The 19,695-nt window shown below is 45.0% G+C and overlaps 2 protein-coding genes across 8 annotated transcripts in view; one reads left to right on the top strand and one right to left on the bottom strand.

Moving 5' to 3' along the window:
* The first annotated feature begins 23 nt into the window (after positions 1-23).
* LOC119166959 (putative inactive tRNA-specific adenosine deaminase-like protein 3) lies at positions 24-19,637 on the top strand. 3 transcript variants are annotated; one of them, XM_075867315.1, is made up of 9 exons: positions 24-209; positions 671-811; positions 1,045-1,099; positions 1,190-1,257; positions 1,553-1,760; positions 1,827-1,926; positions 2,345-2,501; positions 2,634-2,736; positions 19,349-19,637. In XM_075867315.1, the coding sequence occupies exons 1-9, from the start codon at positions 161-163 to the stop codon at positions 19,395-19,397; spliced, it is 930 nt and encodes a 309-aa protein (XP_075723430.1). In that variant the 5' UTR covers positions 24-160; the 3' UTR covers positions 19,398-19,637. The 3 variants fall into 3 exon arrangements, with proteins under 3 accessions (XP_075723430.1, XP_037274255.2, XP_075723431.1); XM_037418358.2 differs by lacking the exon at positions 19,349-19,637 and adding an exon at positions 3,976-4,712; XM_075867316.1 differs by lacking the exon at positions 19,349-19,637 and adding an exon at positions 3,886-4,019.
* The window catches only part of kst (spectrin beta chain, non-erythrocytic 5 kst), a 244,541-nt gene continuing 230,868 nt past the window's right edge, over positions 6,023-19,695 (bottom strand). For 3 of the 5 annotated variants that reach the window (XM_075867307.1, XM_075867308.1, XM_075867309.1), the window contains exons 71-80: positions 19,358-19,540; positions 18,297-18,419; positions 17,747-17,950; positions 15,619-15,840; positions 14,199-14,478; positions 12,342-12,743; positions 10,724-10,885; positions 7,616-7,741; positions 6,651-6,694; positions 6,023-6,536 (exon numbers count right to left, since the gene is read on the bottom strand). In XM_075867307.1, coding sequence (XP_075723422.1) covers positions 6,300-6,536; positions 6,651-6,694; positions 7,616-7,741; positions 10,724-10,885; positions 12,342-12,743; positions 14,199-14,478; positions 15,619-15,840; positions 17,747-17,950; positions 18,297-18,419; positions 19,358-19,540 — 1,983 coding nt within the window. In that variant the 3' untranslated portion in view covers positions 6,023-6,299. Of the gene's footprint in view, positions 6,537-6,650; positions 6,695-7,615; positions 7,742-10,723; positions 10,886-12,341; positions 12,744-14,198; positions 14,486-15,618; positions 15,841-17,746; positions 17,951-18,296; positions 18,420-19,357; positions 19,541-19,695 lie in introns of all 5 variants that reach the window. The other 2 variants (XM_075867311.1, XM_075867312.1) reach the window with 2 other exon arrangements.

Raw genomic sequence — 19,695 nt, 5'->3', positions numbered from 1 at the left:
GATCAAGTCGAAGCCACGCGGAAACCATGTGCGCGCGGGTTTGCGTGTTTTGCATTCAATATGTGGTCCAGATCGTCGTGGTAGTGTAGTTTAGGTGGATGTTTTGGGTGCTTGTTGTGATGATTGGGACGTTTGAATCTGTTCCGACTCGTGAATCATCATGGATCATGCTACCAGACCAACTGTGGCGAAGCGAAAAAGTACCGAAGGTACGGCTCTGTTTTAGCTCTACTCGTTTAAAAGTTCCTCCAAGTAAATGTTAATTGCGATGCCAATTAAGATAGTCTTGGTAGCTAGTGTTTTTGGGCGGTGTGTTTTATTAGCCTTTCATAAGCGTCTCTCAAGCCAAGTCGCTGCAATTACTATTATTATTACTGTTACCTACTGCTACTACCACTAGTGGCAGAATCTCGGTTACAGCTTGTTTAGTGGGCGATGTAAGAATAAAGTTGCGTCTCAGATTGCACAATAACTACAATACTTGTCAACAGTCAGCTATGCGCTGACTTGTTTGTTTGAATATTCCCAATGCCATTTGCAGCCTTACAGAGGGAGGTGGTGCGACTAGTGTATAATGGCAGTCTTGAATTATGCGCATGATCAGGGTTGTTGGTTATGGAGGCGGGGAGGTGATCGCATACAGATGATTTTCCTTCTCTGCGAATCACAGATGCAGACACAAATGAGGCCAAGAAGCTAAGACCAGATGACGCTAATGACGCGATTCCATCATCAGCCATGACTGCGTCAAACTCCACATTGCAGTTACGGCCCGTACTGGCTGACGAGTACGTCCGGAAGGTTGTCACAGGTATGACCGTACTGTTGTTCTGTAACGTCCTCACACACATCACTTTGCTGCTAACCCAACTGATCAATAGTAACTTTTTGAGCAACAAAATGGCTCAAGAAAATTGACTGAACACGGTGCAGTGTCTTGTGTCGATTTGCTGCGCTATAACTTACCATGGGCAAGCACCAACTAGCCCATCAATGCATTGTGGCCAGCTGGTGTAATCATTCACATTTTCTCTCTCCTCATAGTGCCCGTCTACGTCGGACGAATTGTCAATCGCAAAGAGACGTCCCGGCTGGTCAGGTGTGTCTAGCAGTAAGCAAGTCCGTAGTGTCTTTGAAAAGCCCGGTTCAATATTGTGTCACCTCTTTTTTTCCCCTTTATTTTTACTAGGTGGCTGTCTGACTCGATACCGTTGGGCGAGCTGCAGCACCTGAAAAGAGTGCGCAGTGCAGCAACAGGTTTGTTTATTAGACATCGCTGTAATGACGTTAATGCAACACTTTAATTGCACCATAATACGTCATTGTTAAGCTAGTTAATATAACCTGGGATGCTGTTCTAGACATTTTCATAATCTGCCGTCCTGTCGAATCCAATTGGTCTAGAGTGCTGGTGTGACCTCTCGGATTAGCTTAATATACTGCCATTTCAGAAATCTGCAATATGGTGGAATCTGAAAGTGCCCAGCATAGCACCCATTGCTGTTGCCTAGTTGGTTTTATTCAATATTCGCCTTTTCGTTTATACACTTAGGTATGCAGGTCATACTTCGCCCAGTCAAACAAGATGACTCTGACGGTGCGAAGACTGTAGAAGACGTACTAAAAGCCGACCCGACTCTCACCGAAGGTCTGTCCGAGGATGCGATAGTAGTGCATGTACCTCGGTACGTGCCACTGACAAGATTCCAGTTCGAAGCGTCTAATGCAATCTGGCCAACGCAGTTCCACGAGGACAAGCTGTACGGTATACGCTGTTGCATTTGCCTAGCAGAAACTGATGCGTCCTCGTCGCTACTCTCTTGTAGGATTGCAAGGATACTCGGGGACAAATTCTTCACGGCCAAGGACAAAGAAGAAATGGAAGGTTACATGAGAATGGCTCTTGGAGCAGCTCGCAAAAGCCTGGTAACAGCTTTCACCTGTGCAGCCTGCCATAGTAGTGGTACCATAGTAGTACCATAATTGCAGGCACAACTTCATTGGTGAGACTCTTGTAGTGTGCAAATTGCTCAGTCGTGCGAGGCAGTTATTTGCCGGTGCTGGCAGTATGTGAGAAAATACAGTAAGCCTTTCAAACTACTGTGCACCTTATTCAAAGTCAATGTTGTGGTGCATTATGTCTTGATTGTAGTTTTGTTGCATAGCTTGTACAATGTGGTGTTTATATTACTTGAGGCAGTTTTCCACATTTTGAGTTTAAAAAAATGTTTTTTTTCTCACACAGAAACTAAGTAAAAAACACTTCCGAAACCCTTATCCACTTCCTACTATAAAATGCCTGACGTAAAAACTTTTCTTTCACGTTTGTTACTCTTTGGTCAAGACAGGTGTTGGGGTTGTCGTCGTCAACCCGGACACGTCCACGCCTCTGGTCATTGCGACCAGAGACGCAGGTCATCCTCTCAAGCATGCCGTGATGGTGGCAGTGGACATGGTTGCCAGACAGCAAGGTGGAGGAGTGTGGCCAGTGACAGCCGAAGGTGGGTTATGTGTTATATGCAAAGCACTGCTCAGCAACGTGCAAATTTCGAAGTAGACGTACCTGCTTAATATACTCAAGACAGGCGTTGCTTTGTTCAGAAATTAAATTTACGAAATTTTCCATTCTGCAGATGTCCTCTGTAAAGTCACACCTCAAGAACAGGAAGTGAACAAGAAGGCACCTTACCTTTGCACAGGCTACGACTTCTACATCACCCATGAACCGTGCACGATGTAAGTGGACTGATCAATTTATTACGGTAAAGTCCTGAGCCAGCGCCGCTTTCTGTGGTAAAGGAAAATCTGACAAGAGTTGGGGGGGGGGGGGGGGGTAGGCACTTGCTCGGTCACGCATCGAAATTCATGATGGCACAGGAAGAGCCGTTAAGAATAAAGAATGCACACCTGTGCTTCTAATTAAATGCTTCATTGAATATGCATGCATACACTGTTTTCATTTGTCCTCTTTGAGCAGATGAAAACAGTGACTGCAACAGTGAAACCGGCGGGAAGAGGGGTCATATTCCAAGTTTCCAGAAGAATGGAAGAGGGCAGTTGCTCGGGATTTTACAGTGCTCTTGCAAAGTACGTTGAACCCGTTTGAATACGTGCCAACATCCTTACGGGATCCGATTGACCTCAGGCTGTCACAAGTAATCAACATTTTTCGGCTTTGGAAAAGCACGAACAATGGCTCTTTTTTGCCGGTGTTCTGCCATTTTCTGTTGTTCACGACTGACTGCTGGTACGAGGAGAACATTGTGCTCATTGTTTGCTGTAGCGAAGCAACTCGCAAACAAACCAGAATGCAAAGTATGAACAAGGCAGCCCTGCAGTGTACATTGTTACTGCTTTTGTACCCCACAGTTAAACACTGTTAACTTGGTGTTGAAAATGGTGATGACATGTAGAAAGAAACATTGCAAGGCGATGCTGCATTGTCGTTTTTTTTTTCGATGTGTCAATGTTGTTCGTGCCATTTTATCAAGACGATCAACGAGTACCAGCTTGTCCAAATATCGTCTCACCTGCAGCTTAGCTCCTGAACACTCTGTGTGTACGAGCAGAAAAGGTAATAATAATCGCATAGCGAGGTACTTTAAATCAGGCTAGATGAGTGCACAGGCTGTCGCAAACCAGCCTAACTATAATTACATTCTGTTCGTATTCTATTCTGGCATAATGATGAAGTTGCGGCGTTGCTTGGCCCCCTCGAAGTGAGGAAGACGAAGATTCAAGTCTCTGTGCTGCAATGACTGCCCACTGGTAGTCGCTTCGCTGATATTAATGATACTAATAAACAGAATTGCGCTGGAAAGTATATTTATGTCCGAATAACACCCGACTAGTTGTCGACTACACTGCAAGAATGCCTCATTGCAGTTGTGACATCTGGCCTGAACGGATGCTGCACACGGCTTGAAGATTCACGCACTTCTGATTGAGACTTCCACGTCTGTGTTTTTCGAACAGGTGCGCCATGGCATTGGTGCACTCGAGAGTTCGCCGGGTCTTCTACGGATGCCCGACGTCGCATGGTGCTTTGGGCTCGCTCCGAAAGCTGCACGTCCAGCCAGCCCTCAACCACCACTTCCAGGTGTGGTGCGGACTTTTGGAGCAAGAGTGCGCAGCCCTCAATGACAGTACCCAAGAAGATTGTGCAACCTCGACAGAGGTCAACAATTCTTGACGTGGCATTCCTGGTTGCGATCTGGTGGTGTGTTTGTGACATCTACGTAACCGTCAACTTATCATGTGTGGCGATTGGTTGGGGCTCTCTTCTGCAGAACGTGTACAACAACGCACTCATCACACTGGTCTAACAAAAAAAAAGGCGCATTTGGTCACTGGCGTGGCATTTGGGTTACCACCTTTCGCATGCATTCTTGACAACCTTGTACCCGTTCGTAAAATTTAAGCAAGCCTCAACCAATTGTCTCAACCAATCGAGTGTGTCGATTGGTTGAGGCTCTCTACTTCAGAACATGCCAAACACACACTCGTCTTTTCCTTCTGATAAAATTTAAGACGCATTTTGACCACTGATGTGCCATCACGGATTACGATCTTGTACACATTTGTGACGTTTACGACATCCTCAACCAATCGTGTGTGGAAATTGGTTGGGGCTGTCTGTTATAGAATGTGTACATCACACCCCTCTTCTCGTTCCGGTAAAATAAAGAAAAGAGACACATTTCGACCACCAACATGGCGTTCGGGGCTGAGATCTCGTATGCATTTGTCACATATACGTAAGCCTCAACCAATTATGCTTGGTGACTGGTTGAGGCTATCTCTAACAGAATGTGTATAACATCACAACCCGCTTCTCGTATCAGTAAAATAAAAAAAGACACTTGTTTATGTTAAGTTTGGCTTTTATTTTCTTTGCGGGACACGAAACCTTCTTCTATTCGAGTTCCACGACGTTTGTTTTATTTAAGTAGAGTCCCTCACTCTTTAGAACTCAATACACCTACACTCTACAAAGCACAGTGTTGTTCATCGTCTTCGAAGGCAAAAAGCAAACAGTCCACTCTTGCAGAGCAGACTAAGTACAAGAAAAAGCTTAGTTTTGCTGAACGGCTTTCCTCGCATTGCAATTCAGCAGCGCAGTACTTCGACGGCCTTTCCAACAAAGAGAAACACATCTACCTATACACAGTCTGTAGCGAAATTGCGGTAATAGAAAAAGTTGCACCAACCCACAGCGATGTAACCTGGCCATGACGTCGATCAGCACCAAAAGAAAGGCCCTACACTACACAGTTTTCAATCGTGTTACGTTTGTACCATTGTTCTTCTGCGTTCCAAAGACCAGGTAACGGTATCCGCCAGAAAAAATTTTTAGTTGCCCTTTTTTTTTTGTTATTAACTCTGGAAAGAGACCTTCCCTACACTCAAAATGACAGTGTCGTCAGTGCATTAGTGGCAACTCGTGCAAAAACAAGGCACTGTTTTTGTGAGTATAGCTTCTTGATACATAAGTATGTATACATGTACATATATATATATAAAATATATAACTATGGTGACAGTAAAACAAAAAAACAAGATGCTCTAAACTATACACAGGGTGCCCGTACACGACGACCTGGACTCTGCCATGACTTGTCGGTTTGTAAAAAATAAAATAAAAAAGAAGAAAAGTGTGTGTTTGTTATGACACGGTACCACAACAAGACATTTTTGCACGACAAAACGACAAAAGCTGCAAGTCGGCACGTTTGAGCGTGTTTACGATGCCACAACGATGGTTGCATCTGAAACGTGGCTACGCGTAGAATAAAACAGAACAGAGGTACGTGAAATGAACAAGAAAGAAAAGCAAACTCATACGAAGGAACACGAAATAAAGGTGCGCCTGACTGGAACGAACAACGTATAGCGGCGCCGTTCGATCTACTTGTCGCGGTGTTAAGCTTAAAATGTGCGGCTCCTGCTTTTCAGAAATCTGAAATAGGTAAAATAATTACATCAAAGGCGGAAAGTCCATTATAAGTTACAGATATCAGAATTCAAAAAAAAAAAGCTGCCCTAGCACCTTGGGGAAGAGCCAACGAAGAAACAAGAACAGCTTCAAAATTGCACAGCGGTAAGACCAAGAGGTACAAGGCTTTGTCTCGTGAAATAATTTCCACGAGCTTATTTGCCGCAAAGCAATTGTTTCACATAACTTTTTTTTTTTTGTGATGGTCTCGACTCTGTATGCCCCTTTGATGAGCTCATTTTTTGTGTGCCAGTTTAAACGCAACTCCGAAGCACCTGAGGTAAGCTCGCGACTGCGCAGACTTTTAGCGCTTCCGGAAGAGGGACAGAACGCCCTTCTTGCGGTCACGCGACTTCTTGTCACCGTAGTCGCCCTCTGACGAGCCCTCCGACGAGGGTACCCTCTGGTGCCGATGATCCAATGTTGCCGAGTACTGCTGCAAGTTGCCGGCCAGGTTCGGCGGTGGGTTGCCGCTGCCCGGAAGCGACGCGTGTCGCGCTACTGTGGCTCCCGATGGGGTGTCGCCGCGTGGATGGTATGTCTGCAAGAACAGTGAGGTGGAGCGAAGGTTAGCACAACTTGCTGTAGCATTTTAATTACGTGTCATCCCAGTGCTTGAACCACGAGTTACACTAAGCATGACTTGAGAACGTACCTCTCTGTACTGTACTTTGTCTTCTGCACGGTTTTTGCTATAACCTGCACAGAAAAGAAAAATGCTTAGAAAGAGAAATCTCCGCCATGCTGCGCTGTGCAAAGCGTCAATGAATTCCAGCTGTGCACCAACTTGCGAGGAGAACCATAGGGAATATTTATGTAAAAGGAAGTGTAACACAGACCAGAAAATTTAAGGACACTTGAGCTTCGATTGCAAGAGTGAAACACGACACCATAGTCTCACACCATTTGCATCATCTTGCCTGCCATGCTCTGCTTCTCGGAGGCCATGCAGAAAGGAAGGAAAGTCGGTGCGCATGAAATTAGCCATTTGAAACTTTCTTTGAATGCATACCTACTGCAAGTGCAGTTGTGAAGGGTCCACTATGCCATAATTCAGCACACTGTGAATAAGCCAGGTACTCACTATGGTTACAAAGGGCAACACGCGAGCTGCTGTTGCTGCTACTGCTGATAGATCACGTTTAAGCGCTTTGTAGTGCGTGGGCCTTCAAACCGTCATCTCGTGTTTTCACACCTGGTGCGATTCTATGCTTGTGCCACGCAACATTGCATGCATTAAGGAGACTCCTCGCAAGCACTGGCATCGCTCTGTAGTAAAACACATGACTGCCACGCAAAAGTCGTTGGCTCAATTGCCACTTTCTATTCATTTGCACCCATCTCACTCCTTCGCCCTCAACCAACGACACTGACACCATCATTTCCAAGGAATGTGCTCTTTAACGCTGTCATATTAATATAGAACACTTGTAGGTGACAACAGTCTTTTGCATCATGATAATGTTCAAATATCCTAACCTCCTAGATCATGACCAGGTATTCGCGGTATAGAGACAAGTAGACGATCATGTGGGGACAGACAGTGCTCGCGCAGGGCGACGAGGCAATTGCGACGGTGTGAAAGCGACGCAGTGGTTTCTTGTACGAGCCAAGCATTACCTCTCCTCCATTCCTGGTCGCCGTCGGAAAGGGTTCCCGCGATGTCGGAGTCAGAGTCTTCTGGCCGTCGCGGCTTGGGTGGGGGTTGGCTCGGCAATGGCGGTGCTACATAGGTCGGAGGGGAGTCTGCACCGGAACAAAGAGAACGAGCGTGTCGTTGAGCCAATGAGTGCATGAACGATCACTGACGACTAATTGATTGACTGATTCCGTCACTATTCTTAGAAGAAAGCTTTTTTTCCTTGGGAGTCTCTATCTAAATGCGGTCGCACCTAGATATATGGAATCTAAAGGAAACCACCGAGAAAGTTCTCTATATAGATAATTCAATATATAAAGTACTTGATAGATAAAAAAAAGTGCCGCCATATCCACGAAGTGAATGATGATGAGTGGGCGAAGCTCTGGAGGAAAACCTGGTAAACCATGAATCTTCCGTACATTTTGCCTACTCGATTTTATTACAATGCTCCCCCTAGCGTACGTCGCCGCACTAAATCGAACGATTGCCTTCCACCAATGACACGTGCCATATGTGACATCATTCCTATTTTATAACATCTCGCATCTTTCATCATCAACTACAAGTACCGCCGTCTAGTTTATAACATCTTGCATCTTTTCATCATCAGCTACAGGTCCCGCCATCTAGTGAGCACTGAAAGAACTAAACGAGAGGTGGCTACATGCAGGAGACGGTGCCGCCATCTAGTGAACACTGCAAGAACTAAACGAGAGGAGGCGACACACGGGAGACGGTACCGCCATCTAGTGGACACTGCAAGAACTAAACGAGAGGTGGCTACATACAGGGGACGCACAGCCCACGCCTTAAGGAGCTTCGCCCCTAAAATATTTCAAGCATAGAGTTTACTAAAATAAATAGAGGGCACTCTGGCGCTGCGATCGTTCAGTGACCATGGGAATGATGGGTAGTACACGGATTTGCCCAGTATTCGTACTTGCGGGCGGTGAATCGCACTTGTGGCTTCATTTATTGCTACGTTTCGGTTCTGTTTCTAAGGAAAGAACCAACCCCTTTGAACTTCGTGACCCGATCTGAAATGGAAAGCCTAAAAGAATAAGTTGGTGAAGTGCAACCACTAAACATTTGCTGAATTTTGTTTCGCGAGAAAAAATCTGGAAGCCACACAACACGCACGGAGCCAGAAGAACAAAGATTGTACAAATCGGTGTACTACCCATCAATCTCATGCTCGCTGAAGAGCCGTGCATTGCAGCTCCCATAAACACTAGTGCCAGAGTTCCTTCTAGCGTATATTTAGAAAACTATGATTTCAAGGGCCTTTTAAAACTGATATACTACACTATAATTCATTATATCAGGGTCCAACATATGCGGGTTCGGCTGTACATAGGTACACAAAATGGTGTACTAGGCATACGATAAATGTCATGTACCTTGAAGATGTTTGCTGTGTTAAAAAAAAAAAAACAGTGTAAGTATAGTGTGGAAATCAGACTTTTAATTCGAGCTGTAATTTTTCACACATGTACTGGTGAAAATTACAACAGTTAGGATGAAACAGAAGCATTAAATTTACAACCCCGCAATTCAGCAATAACTGGCAACATGACACTTTAGTAAACTGCAGATCAAGACGACTACCGTATTTACTCGATGCTACCGCACCCTCGATTGTAACGCGCACCCGGTTTTCACGACGGAAAAAAAAAAAAAAGTAAGACATGAATTGCAACGCGCATCTATTTTTCTCGTTGGCCAGCACGATCACACCACTCGGGAAAACGACTCCGTTTAAATATGAGGTACGGGGGAAGCTTGTGCCTATCTGACGTGCAATGGAGCATTGCCGTCACTTTAGTTTTACCCTGGCCCGATGTCAGCACGCGAACTCACTTCGCCCCCTTCTTCTCGAAAGTTGTGGTGACAGGCATGTCGAAGTAAAGAGGCGTCTGATCGGCATTCCCGATTTGCCCAAGCAGGTAGCCGTTGTTGTGCCGCAAGTTTAGCATGAACATCTGAAAACTGTGAAGCTTCTCATCGTACTCCTACGGAAACTTTTCGCATATGCCCGTTCGCCTTCGGAGGGAAAAGCCTTTCCTCTTCATAAAGTTAGTTAGCCTGCACCTGCTCGCTTTAAACTGGCTCCGCATTAGCCCTTTTTCTAAGGCTAACTGCATAGCCTGCACTTGGAGCAGTTCTGTCGTCACGGGCCGCTGTGCCGCTCACTGCTCAGTCATATACTCGCCGAGCAGCTCTTCAATTTGCGGAAACCGACCCTGCTGTGGTCCACTGAAACCTTTGCGTGAATCTTTGCTGTCGACAATCTTCTGCTTTTGTTTCCGCCAGTCCCGCACGCACGTTTCGGGAACTCTGAACGACCGCGATACGGCCCGATTTCCGTCCGTTTCGGCACACGCGATGACTTTTCGTTTAAAAGCGGCATCTAGATGCACTCGTCGAGTTTTTCGAGTCGGCCCTTGCATGCCGTCAATGCTAATGCACTACAAGATGACGAACACCTCAGCACACGTACGAAGTGCGGCACATGGGAAACACATAGGCAGAAATGGCCGACGCGCCATGCCGACGCACGTAGGGGGCGGCCATTTTTGAAATGCCGATGGCAATAGAATGACCGTATTCATTTTTTTTTCGTACTCGATTCTAACACGCATGCGATTTAGGAACTCGCCTAACCGGAAAAATTGTGCGCATTAGATTCGAGTAATTACGGTAAGCAGACAAACATTTATGCACTGTTATGGATAGCTTTAAAGCGTCGAAGTTTTGTGCAGCATTGCGAAACATTCATGAAAGATGTAAACTTTGTACAACTGAAAACACATCAAGGAGAGTGTATTATTCTAAACACCAGTCTCCGAATTCCTCTCCATAAGGAATCTTTCAGAGTACCGGAAAGGGGTTCACTTAGTTCTCGTGTTGGCGTTGCAAGCTAAACTGGATCCCAACTCTATGGTTCAGTTTCGAAACTTGATTCCCATCAAGCACCCATAAAGTGCCCATCAAGCACTGTACTAATTAATGCACGTGTTGCTTCCATCACTATTAGCTACTACCACAACAATCATTCTCGCTATTTCAGAAAGAAATCAACTTGCCTTCAAGACCACTTGAACTGTAGCCATCCGCTGAAGTTCGATTTGTGGTTGGCGGCGTCCCGATCATGGACGATGGGCGGCTTCCGTAACCGTTGTGCACATTCGGAGGCGAGTAGCCATCCATCGATGACCTGTTCGCTACCTCCTCGGCTAAAAGGTTGCCTGTTTGCCGAGAGCGGAAGAAATCTTTAAATGTTCGCGACAAGAAGCGCAAGCAACATTGTTCGCACAACACAAGTTCATATGATGCAATGCCAATGTTAGAGTAAAGCGTAACGGTACAGATTTCAGATTAGTGCAGCTCAGTACGTGAGGATACTTGGGAATTTTTAAATTGGCAAACTTAGCTACAACGAAAGTTGGCATGTAATAAATGCGTTATCATGACACCACCTAGAGCATGCTTCCATAGAAGTCGTACATTGTTCCTGCTAATTTACAGAAGAAATTAAAAGTCTTGCATTCAATTATGGTTTTGAGACACCCTACTTTAGGACACGATTTTCAGGGTCCAAGTAAGTCTAACGTAACTGGAGCATGAGACGTATTGGTACAGCTTACCGTTATGTCTTAAGCTCTTAATGCACAGCAGTACATCAGTATTTCTGACAAACACATGTTTGCCTTCAACTGCATAACCTTCTTCTTGAAAAGCCTGCACAGCTTTTCTTCATAGCATTGTGTCTACTTCACACCAGGGGATGTGATACAGTTAAAACTCGTTCTAACAAAGTAACTTTGTTACTACATCTAAGAACTCGTCTCTGTCTTTCTGTAAATAAACCTGTCTCTCTCTATCTCTGAAAACTCGTCGTAAAGCTATATACGTGTAAAAGCATTTTAAGGGCAAGAATAAACTTCACTTACATGGTTACAACTTAAAATGCTTTACAACCGTACTCTTTATATGGAGAATGAATGCACTCAGAACCACATACCTATTAATGCAGACTGCACAGACAGAACAAATAACAGTCACTACACCACTAGACAAGGGGCTAACATTGGACGTGCAGACATGACAGAAACAAACTGAGAACAAAATGCAGCGATCACTAAACTATGCCAGAGGTTCAAAGCAGTGGCAAATGCAATGGGAAGTAGGGGCAGTGTTTAAAAGCGGGGATGACTGCTGGTGTGTGGCTTCCGTTGAAAAAAAAAAGTGATAGAACCACATTCTTTGAGCCTCCTTCTTTCGAGTTCGCGTCAAAATTTCCGAAAAAAATTCAAGAGCTTTGAGAAGCTGGGCGTTTGTGCGGCAAAAGCTTTTCTAACGTCACTGCTATTGCTTCCTCAGCAGGTGCATTTTAAGTTTAGGGTTAGAAAAAAGTAGTAAACTTGGTTAATGCGCTTTTTATGGTAAAATAGAACAAAACTTTATAGCAGACTGACTGAGACCGTCGCGAGTTGTGACCAGATTGCTGCTTGCATGAGATTAACTGCATTACTTGAAGGAAATGAAGCTTCAAGGGGCATGGCCAACTGCAGATTCATCAAGGCAACTGAAAGTGCCGCAGTGCCAGAATTCGAAACTAACTCGCGTTTGAGGCTGCAAGAAGAATAAACCTGGGCCTCGCTGAGAGCAAACAAGTTATTTTGAAGGAACCAGCATCCATACCAGCATGGGCGCTGCCTCGTGACGGCAGCATGCCGGCGTAAGATGGTGGTGGCGCGGGGATGGCAGCGCCGTGCACGGACTGTTGAAACATCTGAATCTTGCTCTTGACGGACGAGCCCGGGCCGCCATCCGGGACGTCAAAAGACGCCGATGAACGAATGGACGAGTTTCGGGGTGGAATCGGGGGCTTCTCTCTGTCAATCCGCGCCACCACTTGGGGCGGCAGTGCGGTCACCACGGCGACACCGCCCTGTGGGTGCGACGACACCACCGCGTGCCTCATTTCCGGCGAGGAACATGGACTCGGCGTCGACGACTGGTCCCGTCTTCGCCTGTCGGCCAGCGGTGTTCCGCTTGTGTCGCTGTCGGCCGAAGAAGGCGGCCGGTGTGACACGTTCGGCGCTGGTCATGGTGATGAAGAAGTGCGCCGGAGAGAGAGAGAAGACAGACGGGGAAAGAAAAAAAAGTGCGACGCACAGTAAGCAACGGCAAGACCGACGCGGCGAGAACTACAACTAGGGTCTCGACAACCAGAGATGGTGAGAATGTTCAGGATGCCGCAGCGATGAGAGAGTTCCGCTTCGATGTGGTCAGGGAGAAGAAGCCCGAGTCACGACAGACGAAGGTACATGCAGCACGGTCGACCAGTCTCCGCCATGTCATCAACGTTCCGCCACAGAGAGAGAAGGAGCAGGAGAGAACTCGCCGACGACCCAAGACCCGAGAAATTCACAAAGCCGCCGTGCGCCAAGGTGCATTGGGTGCTTTGGGTTGCTCAGTGTGCTCCGGACATGCAGCGTTGCTCACTTCATGAGCAGTGGGGGGGGGGTGGCAGAATGATTTAAAGCACAGCAACCGCGATTCAACCAGCAAAATCTTTTTTGTGCAGTCTTTCAAGCAGCGTTGGGTTAGTGCAGCAAGAGGTGATGTGTCATCATTAAATGTGGTGCAAAAGTCGTGTTAGTGTTAGCAGAGAAATTAATAGCAGGATGACAAAATGTTCAACAGCAATGCTTCAACTGTTTTGTACTGCTGGGCCACTAATCATCTGTAAGCATGTATTAATACAAGCAAAACTGCTGCTCAGAATAAATGCAGGTGCATTCATTTGAAGTAAAGCTAACAACATTGATGGATAACATGAGTTATAATATCTTCAGTGAGTCAAATATTGTGCTTATGAGTTCGTAAATACAGACATACTACATCAGCTTTCCTGACCAATAACTAATGTCACACGCATATTTTTAATGATAACTATACCTACTTCACTCATAGTGATTGTTTGTGAAGGCTATAAAATAGCCACATTAAAAAGAATGTTAGTGAACAAACTTGGTAAATGCTTGAGGGCAGTTCAATCGCAGTTATCTTACAAAAAAAAACAACGTGACTGTGATATTTATTTTGTATTGAGAGGCCTGAAGATGTTTAATTCATATTTTTTTAGCTTACTATACAGCTCTTCTGGCTTCTCTATATATATAAAAAAAAACGAGCATTAAAAAATCAGGTTTACGTGACAATTTAAGTAACAGCCTACATCAAGCATAAAGACTACTTGTGTGACGTGGGTACAATGATTGATGCAATAAATGTCATAGTATTTAAATGCAGAATGGCGACATTCGTCTGTGGAGTGTGCGAAAACAGTGCAGAAGAAAAACGCTTTCAGCAACTTGCACACACCAAACGCGTCATGCATAACAGCAAGGAAGCATGCTCGAAAAAAAGAATGAGAAAAGCATGTCCAATGGCAAATGATGGCGACGCAATGCGATGTGCATGAAATGTGACCAAACGTCTACTCGACAATATGGCTATACTTCGATAGGCCAGGGGGGGGGGGGCACTTACCCGAGGCGTTAAGACTGGTGCCGAGGCCGGTGCTCTTGCGAGCTTCGTCGTAGCTGAGCAGCTGCAAGTTCGGCGGCAGGGCCGCGTGGAACGAGATCTTGTTGACCCAGTCGCTCATAGACGTCTCGCTGTTGGCCACGAAGAGAAACTCGACGCCGTCGGCCAGCCTCAGCCGGAAGGCGTGCTTCTTTTTGGTGTAGTTGCTCGCCTTGGTGCACTGTGCTTGCAGCAGGCTGATGGGGGGTGCCGCTGCGTTGCTCTCGACGAAGCCCTCTTTGTCCTGGAATGTGAACGGGACGTGTGACGGCAATCATCAACAAGATTTCATCTAAAAGTTTGAGACAAACAATTTTAATAGCACAGCTGTTTATGGTTGAGGTGGTTTCAGAACTATCGGCATAATGTGGCTCGCTGCTCACCTCTGGTTCACTAATATGAAGAGGCTGTGTATAACCAGCCTGAATGCCCCGCAGCTCGTGCGCTATGCAAGAAGAGCAAAATTAACATCCAGTTGCAGGCAGGAGGAAAACGTATCTCATACGGAAAACCAACAGCCTTTTTCGAATGTGCAGTGATGGGCGAAGCCGTGCACTCTTTGACAGAAGAACTTGACCGTCGACATTTTCAACAAAAATTGTTTTGTAAACGGAATTGCTTTCATCCAAAAGCCCGTGCAAGCAATGCGGTAGCCTGGTACAAGCGGAATGCGGAATCCATAGCTTCAAGTGAGAAGAGCCGAGAAAATATGCTCCCCCCCCCCCCCCCCCCCGAGTATAAAATGAAACAAGATGAAGTGAAGTAGAATGCTTTGCTGTTTGCTCAGCCTTTGCGATGTTAATTCAGAGAAACTGGGCAGATTTTTCACTTTTCTTTAACCACTTTGCTACCAACCGTACTATGTCTAGCAAGCGCTTTCCCCTTCTCAAAAGATCTGAAATGAGCGCGAATAGTTGGTTCGGGAGCGAGCAAGTTCCCTCCCCCCAAATCTAGTCGGATTGCTCCTCACCGCAAGGGAGGGGGGGGCGAGGCGGGCAGTGCTTGCTCGGCATTTCACGCTACGTCCACGTCCGTGGACAAGACTTCGTAAGCAGACTGCACAACAGCAAACTTCTCAGTGTCGCTGAGCGGTACAACTAACTGGAACCTTGTTATAACAAACCCAGATATAATAAAATACCTATTATAATGAAGTAAATCGTTATAACGAATTTTCGGATAGAACGAACTTATTTTCATGCGAGATGCAACTTTGTTATCATGAGGTTTTAGTGTAGAAGAACGGCGATTTTACGAAAAAGATTTATTCTGAAACAACTTTTCAAAAGGTGCTTCAAGGTACCTTTCGTAGGACATTCCGTACCTACTTGCTCTGGCCAAGAATTCGTGCAACAATGAAAAATATCAGACAAAAACAACTTGCCTTGAAGAAGCAGAGCAATTGGCCGCACAGCACGGTGTAGAACGTCTTCCACGAGCGGATGGTCGCCTTCTTCCCGCCGGACTGCAGTTCGTGTTTACGGTCGAGGAAGCCTTCCATCTCCACAGCGGGTAAGCCAGCGGCGGTGCGCGACCGCCGGAAGCTCTGCGCACGCCGCCGCGTCGTGAAGCTCGGGGTGCGCTTCAGTTTCTTGCCCAGTTCCACCTGAAGGAAAGAAGGTCGCGACAAAAACATTCAGGAGCACTTTCACTATCGGGAAAGTGAAGACAAGCAAAGCTTGACGTGTGCGTGCCTGACGTACTATTCTTTTTATCACATCGCGCAATACTCTCTCCTGTGTCTTATCACATTGCACAATGCTCTCTCCTGTTTCCTATCACATTGCACAATGTAATCTCCTGTGTCTTATCGCATTGCACAATGCTCTCTCCTGTTCCTTATCACATTACACAATGTTATCTCCTGTGTCTTATCACATTGCACAATGCTCTCTCCTGTTTCCTATCACATTGCACAATGCTCTCTCTTGTTCCTTATCACATTACACTATGTTCTCTCCTGTTCTTTATCACATTGCACAATGCCCTCTCCTGTTTCTTATCTCATTACAGGATGTTCTCTCCTGTGTCTTATCACATTACACAATGTTCTCTCCTGTGTCTTATCACATTACACAATGTTCTCTCCTGTTTCCTATCACATTACACGATGCTCTCTGCTGTTTTTTATCACACTGCACTATCTCTCCTGTTTCTGATCACATTGCACAATGCTCTCTCCTAACTAATTCCTTCCTGCATGCCAGGAGTCGGACCGGACCGTCATCCACAATCTTAGCAGTGCAACACCTCAGTTGCTGCAGGTGACAACGACAGTCTTATCTAGGCAAAAATGAAGAGCGTGAACATGAAATGACAAATTACCTTCACAAAATATCAGATTGCCGCATCGGAAACGGCTGACCGCCGAAAAGCTCACGATCAAAAGGGCATAAATTTCTGTTGAGCCCTTTTTTTATAAGACTGACATAGAGCAGTTCTCGTCCCTTATGTAAGGTGCTTCTCACAAGCAGGCACTTGTTTCAGTCTAGGCACTCTGGTGTCTCCCGTGCCGAGAAGTCGGCGAACTCACTCAAGAGTCCGACTCACTCGTTTGCGGACTGAGCTGGAAATCTGAGCGAGTCCGGCTGATAAAAATATCGGTGGCTCTGATTGCCGATGAGTTTAAAGCACGGGATATATTTCGTGTGTGAGACTGAGCGAATTTAAAATTTTTTTTGCCACCCTATGCCCGTACCCAATTGTCTTTCCTATAAAGAAGTTCAACTGTGCTGGAAAAAGGCGCATATAAATATGCATGTGACCACTGCACGTTCGACAGCTGTGTTTACTTGCGCCCGCGGTTGCCGGGTTTTCTTCGAGTCACACCTACAATGCCAACAACACTTGTGAGGCAATACAAGCCTTCCTCGAAAATTTAAGATACAAAAAATTTTTTTACAGATGTCACTTATGATGGTCGCCTTAACAAGGTTTTCGTGTTTATGGTGAAATATGACATAACTTGTACGTTTGTAGATTTAAATTATGACTAGATTTGAATTGTTAAGAGTGTTTTTATTATTCAGTAAATAAACTATTGAAAGTTCCCAATAAAAAAAAGAAAAGAAAAATGTTCAAAATTATGCAAGAATTTGTTTCCAATTATCGTTATGATAACGCAACAGCGTTTCAGTGTTTACAGTGCATTATGACACGATTTACAATTTTCCAGGCATATCTTGTGACGAGATGTTTGTCTCGGTGCTATTAAAAAGATCGTGTAGGTGTTTTCGTGTCTAGTGTGATTTCTGTGCTTTGTAGATGATCTGTTGCTCACAACAGAAAGTAGGCAACAGCGCAGTAAACTAAAAGCATATCGCGTACCTCTCCAATGCCAAGTTCTCTATACCTAATTTGAATGTGTGATAAATTATGATACACATTAAACACAACGGCTACTAAGCTGCACTTGCAACTTCTGTGTAACACCAACGCAGGACTTACCCATAGGATTTTGGCAAAAAAAATCTACATTTCAAATGAATCGCGCGAAGAAGCCCACCACTGACCTTCATACTCTCGGCCCTCTTGACCGGTGACGTGACGGGTGTTGAGAGGGTGCTCATAGCCTTGCGGTCACTGTCCAGCGACCTCTGAGAGGGCGACTTCACCAGACCACCCACGTACGAGGGGGCGATCTCTCCATTGCTTTCGGTGCTCAGCTGAGAAGTATCCAGCCCCGGTCGTCGCAGACCATCCTCGCGCATACGTTCCTGCGAATTACAACGAAAAATAAAAATTGTCGCTAAGAGTTGCCTGTGAAATTATATAACACAAAAAGAAAAGGATAAGTTTTACCAGATTTTAATTATTTCACTGATTCATATTAAAAGAAATAGGGCTTTTGAGAATGTACTATTACCTTCTGCCAGCAAGCTTACAGCCATGTGAGGCATCACAGATAGAATCATTTGAGTGTGTTGTAGAAGGAAATGGTTGCTATAATAATGCATCGAAATCAAGACATTCCCATCTGTGACGGCCTGTACGTTTTCACAGACCACGACATCACTTTCGCATAAATTAGCAACTAGAATTAGAGAGGATTAGAAGACTCACATCGAGGATCCTCTGGTGTTCCTTGCGCTTCATGGCATCCACCCTGTCCTGTTCCCGTTTTTGTTCTTCCACTCGAAGCATCTCTTCCTCTTCTTGCTTCAACCTCTTGAATGCCTCTTCCAGCTGAAAGGTTAAAAAGAAATGGGAGAGGTGTAAAACAATTACAGAAAAGTAAGGAATAACAGTGCGGAAAGATACTGTTTGTCGTATATGGTATCTTGTAAGCATTCTACATACATGTATTAGTCTGATTATATGTGCATATTTATTGGGTACCTATGCCCATGTATAGACTTGTGCGAATAGTGAATTTTAGGTTCGAAGTGAAGTTAAAGCAAATAGTGATTTTGGTTGAATAACTTCCAATCAAATCCAAATAGTACGTATCACATATCACAAAGAAAAATCGCCATATTCGTCGTGACCCAACTAACAAGCACAATATTTCTTGTAAAGAATAGAAGGCCTGTGCAAATGCCATTTTTTCGGTGTAAAGGCAGTAGACGAAATTTTGGATAGTTGCAGGAATTGGCTTTCGGTAGAATGCAAGTGATAACCTGTAAAATATGCTGTCTTAAAATATACTACACTTAGAGCATATCAGCCGGTACAACAAGCTTTTAAACTTTAAAAAATTATGAATCGATGGAAGAGTATAATAAATGTTAATTTAACCTTGAAGTGGGGCTTCACTGCAGTGCAGATTTTCCATAGATAAATGTTTTTATGGATTAGTATCCCTTTACTGCAGTGAAACCACCTTTACAAAAGTTACATGCAAACTAATATAAATATGGACAGACGTTTTCACGGTTTAGCTTATCACCACAGCAGTGAAACCACCTATACAAGAAGGTAGCACGTGACTAATGTACACATATTCCGTCTTTTAAGTTTAAATTCAAATAAGACGAATTCGAATGCAGTAATATTTGTTTGAATATTCGAAGTGTTCAAATATTAGGACAAGCCTACGTTTTACTATGCCAATCCAAGTGGCAATAGGAATGCACTTTGTTAGGAATTCTACTGAACTACAACTCTTCATCCAGGAAACGTACCTTGGTGATGCGTTTGACGGTGTCGAAGCGGTCTTCCTGAGCTTCCACGGTCTTCATGAAGTCGTCGTGCTTGCGGATCAGCTCCTCCACCGCCGAGATAGAGTCCGCACGGTCATCATCGCGGAGGAAAGCCTCTCGGCTAGCCAGCCACGTTTCCAGCTGGTCAGCGTCGCGGAGGAACAGCTGCAAGTTTACAGAGACAAATGTTTGTCTAGGGAACTGGCGTGAACCTATAACAACCTGCCACTTTATCTGATAAACACATTTACAGTCCAGCCTACATTTTTTTTAAGGCTTTATTTCTTCTGTAACTTTACAGAAAGGTGGCAAGAGCAAAA

The sequence above is a fragment of the Rhipicephalus microplus genome, chromosome 6, assembly GCF_043290135.1.
Source record: "Rhipicephalus microplus isolate Deutch F79 chromosome 6, USDA_Rmic, whole genome shotgun sequence".
NCBI lineage: Eukaryota > Metazoa > Arthropoda > Arachnida > Ixodida > Ixodidae > Rhipicephalus > Rhipicephalus microplus.
This window is presented reverse-complemented; position numbering and strand designations above follow the sequence as displayed.